Below are 5028 nucleotides of genomic sequence, written 5' to 3'. Positions count from 1 at the left end.
TTTCCCTAATTCCAGCTTTTTCTGAATTTTCCTGTAAGGAAATATAGTATTTTTACAATAATTCCTTATAGGAATTCTATCCGTTCTTGCAGTATTTCATCAAGGTAACTGGCAGTGAAGGTTCTACCCCAACATTATGTAATACATTGCTAGTATTGTTTTGTTGTTCGAATTTTCAATAGGAAGATAACATTTTAATTCAAAGTCCCCTGCCCAGTTCAAATTCTACAGACTGAAAATGACATGGCAAGTAAAATTTTTTCAGTAAACAGTAGAAAAACTTGAACTGCATGTGAGCTCCTCATTTTACCGAAAATGCCCTTGACTGCTTTCCATCAGGAAGAGTTTCATGCAATAAAAACTGCCCTGAAACCCAAGTGAAAAAAAAGAAAAGGCAGAAGATGTTTGATCTCCTTTCATGTTTCCCATTTGAATGAGTGCTATGAAAGAACAGTTTGGGAGCAGAGGGTAGAGAAATATGCCAAATAAACTCATTATAACTGTTACAGTAGTATGGAAAGAATGCTGCCGACTTGCTATTGCTGTTAACTCTACATTTCTTCCCACTCTTCCCACTCTCTTTCCTCCCCAGATTTCTGCCATCATAGTGCATCCCAATTATGACCCTATATTACTTGATTCTGACATAGCTATCATAAAACTCTTGGACAAAGCCAGAATCAGCAGTCGTGTTCAACCCATTTGCTTGTCATCTTCTCATGACTTGACTTCATCCACAGAAGATTTAAAAATAATGGTTACTGGCTGGAAGGTATTGGCTGACATCAATGATCCCGGATACAAGAATGACACGATCCGCATGGGAGCTGTTCGGATGGTGGATTCACTGTTGTGCGAGCAACAGTATGAGGATAATGGGATACAAGTCAGCATCACTGACAGCATGTTCTGTGCTAAACAAGACCACACGGCCTTTTCTAATATCTGCCCTGCTGAGACTGGTGGGATCGCAGCCATAACTTTGCCAGGAAAAGCATCTCCTGAGCTGAGGTGGCACCTGATGGGATTAGTGAGCTGGGGTTATGATAAAACTTGCAACCTAGAACTCTACAGTGGCTTCACCAAAGCTCTTCCCTTCAAAGACTGGATTGAGAAGAACCTGAAATAAAAAGCTGTGTCTGGAAACGGCATTTTAAAACTATCATAGTATCTCTCAGTCTCTGCTGCTTTAGGCTTCTCATCCCAGTGATGAGCCACGTCTTGGATGAGGTTAAGGCAGACAGCCTGGTAATTTGTCCTAGGAGCAGATGTTCCATCAGGCTACTTTTACTTAACCCATGACAGAGGGTCTTAGTGCATGAGAAGTCTTGCCGTATTTCGCCTGTCTCCCCCCGGTAGGTGGACGATGCTCTGCTCCTGAGTCTGACATACAGAAACAGGACAGCAAATTCTGAATGAAATTTATCCGTAGTGTGGAGTCCCCTAGAGAAACCAATGGTGAGCCTCTCCCAGGGATCCGTGTGACTGAGCGGATTAGGAGGCTGGAAAGAGTAGCCTGAAGCCATTACGATGGATGGGCTTGTTACGGTGTGTGCTGTCTGTATTGCCATAGTACAATGTAATCTTTTTCCCTCCCGAGTACTTTACATGTTTAAATAAACCATGGTTTGTTTTCCTAACCTACATACTCACATCTGATGTTATTTAGATTCCTCGTTGCTTCATCTGTGTCACTCTAGGGACTCTCTACTGCCCTTGTCTGTTTGCATGCGACTCCCACTGGGGACTTATTGGGCACACTGAAAGGCAGAATTAACACAGAATTCAATTACTACATAAATAACAAGATTTTTTTCCCCCTAATACATCCAGTGCTGCTATGACTGTACATGAGCCATTGCAATGAAATGTACAGGGGAATTCTCTCCCACCTTCTATTCTGTACAGATGAAAACCTGAAACTTACCTTTAAAAACATTTTTCCATGTGGATTATTTCAAACGCCTGTGAGAACCTCTGGAAAACTTCTGTTTCTGTTCACATATTTTTGTGGCACAACAATTCCTCTGTAGTTCTTCAGGGTAAAGAATAATGCTAAGGTCTCACACTTAGCAGAGGCTTTTCTTGATTGCACTGTTTGACGTCAAAGTGTAAGATTCTCCCATTGGGCATCATGTCCACTGCAGAGACTTTGGTGTCCTCATGTTCTTTCATCCCTGCTCTTTCACTAAATCATTCTCTACACAGTTGTGGCAAAAGACTAGAGATTAGCCTTAGAAAAAGTTGGGGAGGAGGGACAGGGGAATGTCTCCCATCAGCAATGACTTTGGGATAACTCATTTATGACACCCTGGTATTTGCAGGACCTCCGAATTATTACAGTGCCCAGAACAGCTCACAGCAACAGCAGGATCTGAAGGCTGGGGATCTGATGAAAGGATGTGGTACCGTCACCAAGAAAGGCTCAAATCCTGAAGTCGCGTTCTGCCTGAACGATTGCGTGGCTGTGGCAATTGCAAGCTAACAAGTCTGATTTCAGCTCTGATTCTCTGATGATGTGAAAGATTGTTGAGTTTCTTAGCATTCAGTAATATCCATCTGGTTTTGAATCTAAAAAATGCTGCTAAAAGGGCAATTAGTATTGGGGGTCATTCCCTGTAATTTGTTTTTTACTTTCTTGGGCAGAAGGACTGAATGTGTCACGCTTTTGCACTTTTTGTATTTTCACTGGCAGTAGGACCGGGTGATGTTGCTTGAATCAAAAAGTTTTAAGGGCTACAACCAAAATATGCATCTCTTTATCTTGTTTATCTGTCTCCTCCTGCCAGGAGATTATGCTTGGCAGAGAACCTGCATGGCAACAACAGCAACAAAAATTCTGACTAAAACGTGAAAAATAAGATGTGTTTCCTTCCTCTGCTGGGAGGAACACGTGCCAGTGAACATGTGGTATTGCTCTGCTGACAGAAGGGGTTGGAGGACATTGACAGTTTTGAAGAAGGTCAAACTTGCAGAAAGTCAGCGTGTGTTTCTTCCTAACACTATCAACAAAGAACGAAATGAGAAAGGGGTAGCATTGTTTATTGGAGCCTGGCTTGCCCAGTCAGAGCTCTTCCATAATCACATTAAAGGGGAGTCTCTAAACTCTAATGGTAAGAGAAATTGCCTTCTAAAGCAGAAATCATCGAGATCTGTGAGCTGGTTCTTTTCTCAGCTATGACACCATGACCACATTGCTCCATAGCATTATTGCTCTCCACAGCTAAAACTGAAAAGAGGTCTTATATGGTTTTTTTCCCCCTCTACAATTTGTCCAGTAGAAAACTAGGCAGTCCACACAGATCTGCAAAGGTCTGCATTAACTCCAGCTTTAGCCCTCTCTCTTCTCCTTTTACTAAGGATCAGCCATGCCCAGTATCTACTGATCCTCTAACTCCTCCTCCGTGTTGAATCCTGTTCCCATTTGGCTTCAAACCACTCACAGGTCTGGCAACGAACAGCTGAAAGTTTGTGGGCTTGGGCAGCAACAGTATAGCTGTTCACTGGCTCTGTATCACACAGAAGTACATACTGGAAGAGAGACAGGAAGGAATTAAAATCATCGGAGGGGGTTGCTACAGCTGTGCGTGCACAGCAGAATTCAACCTTCCCTCTTTTCACAGTCACGATGCTCTTGATCCCAAACCCAGGATTCAGATTTTAGCGTAGAAAGAGGAGTTAGCTCTGTCATTTGGTTCTACTTTTGGACCCCAATGATGTTTAAATCCTAGATGCAATTGTGGCTGATCTCTAAATGCAGACATGTTTTATTTCCATCGTTACATGACATGTGTATTCACATGTGTGGGTGGGCGGTCCTATCAACATATCCAAGCCCCTGTACTATGCCTACTATTCGTAGGAATTACAAATCAGCTTGTCCATCCTGCCTGGCAGGCCGACCCACAGTAGCTCCACACTTACAGCCTGAGAAGAACGGGGGTTAACATCTAACACCATTAATGAGGGAAAAATAGCAAAGATTGTTTGAAAAAACCAACCTGTGAGCTAGAATCGCTAATCCCTTTGGTAGCTAGGATCTATTTTTAAGATGCAGAACTATTTCGAACATCTCTTTCGAAACAGGTGAGGATCTATGCCATCTGTTGGAGAAAGGGTGTGAAATAGCACAACATGGATAGCAAAACATCTTCCCTTTGAGGAAGAGCTGTGCGTTCTGGAAAGGCTGTAAAGATACTGCAGAGGAAAAAAATAAAGAGATCAAACCAGTCTCTGCGTTCTTACTTGCCCCAGTGGATTTATACTTCTCCCTTTGTATGTTTTTGGGGCTGGAGTGCATTAAATTTCTTCCAAAAGCCAGGGTGCTTAGCTGAAAAATAGCGCTGTGAGGAAATGGACGTACTGAAGTAGATGCTCTTCTCAGGCATACCTTCAGTGACGAATGGAATTGCCCTGGTAACTTGTTTCTCTTGAAAACTTAAGTCCATTGTAAGATTACAAGAAAAAAAAATGTGTGTGTGATTAGAGCTAGGGAACGCATACTAAGCTGCATCATGCCATCTTTAATGACAAGCACTGGGATGGGGTTGGTTGCTGGAAAGGTGTCCTGGGGAGCGGGAGCAGCGGGCAGGGTCGGGCAGCCTTGGCTGGGCTGTGCACCCTGCGCCGTCTCGCAGCTCCTTATCGTGGCAGGGCCGGTGGCTTTGTGTGCCACCTCCTTGGCATGGAGGTTAAAGGCTACGGCAGAAACTTGTTCCCCCTGTGAAACGGGACATCAGGATGGTGAGACGTGGATGGAAAGACGGTAGCGAGGTTGGCAGGCAGGGCCGCAGCTGGGGGAAACCGAAGCAGTGGTGCACGGCAGTGTCTTGACATGGCACAAGTGCCCCGCGCCCACAGGAGTGTGGTCACCAGACGGGGTGAGAACTTCCTGCCCTGGCCCGCTGGCAGGCCAGGCAGTGGGCTGCCAGGCCAGCGCGTGGCTGGTGGCCGGACCTGGAAAACCCCAGCATAAACCGTGGTGCTGTTCCCAAGAGGGATGAGGTGAGGAGAGGTGGCACGGCTACA

The 5028-nt window shown here is 44.6% G+C and overlaps 1 protein-coding gene across 1 annotated transcript in view; it reads left to right on the top strand.

Annotated features, from left to right (window-relative positions):
• The window catches only part of LOC104509938 (inactive serine protease PAMR1-like), a gene marked incomplete at its 5' end in the record, with an annotated part of 28780 nt that extends 27411 nt beyond the window's left edge, over nucleotides 1–1369 (top strand). Inside the window, one exon of the mRNA XM_010152039.1 lies at nucleotides 593–1369. Within this exon, the coding sequence (XP_010150341.1) occupies nucleotides 593–1129 (537 nt within the window). The remainder of the gene's footprint in view (nucleotides 1–592) is intronic.
• Between the last annotated feature and the right edge of the window lie 3659 nt (nucleotides 1370–5028).

Source organism: Eurypyga helias, unplaced genomic scaffold, assembly GCF_000690775.1.
Source record: "Eurypyga helias isolate BGI_N326 unplaced genomic scaffold, ASM69077v1 scaffold38365, whole genome shotgun sequence".
Lineage (NCBI taxonomy): Eukaryota > Metazoa > Chordata > Aves > Eurypygiformes > Eurypygidae > Eurypyga > Eurypyga helias.
The sequence above is the reverse complement of the archived record's forward strand: the minus strand, read 5'-3'. Positions and strand labels throughout refer to the sequence as shown.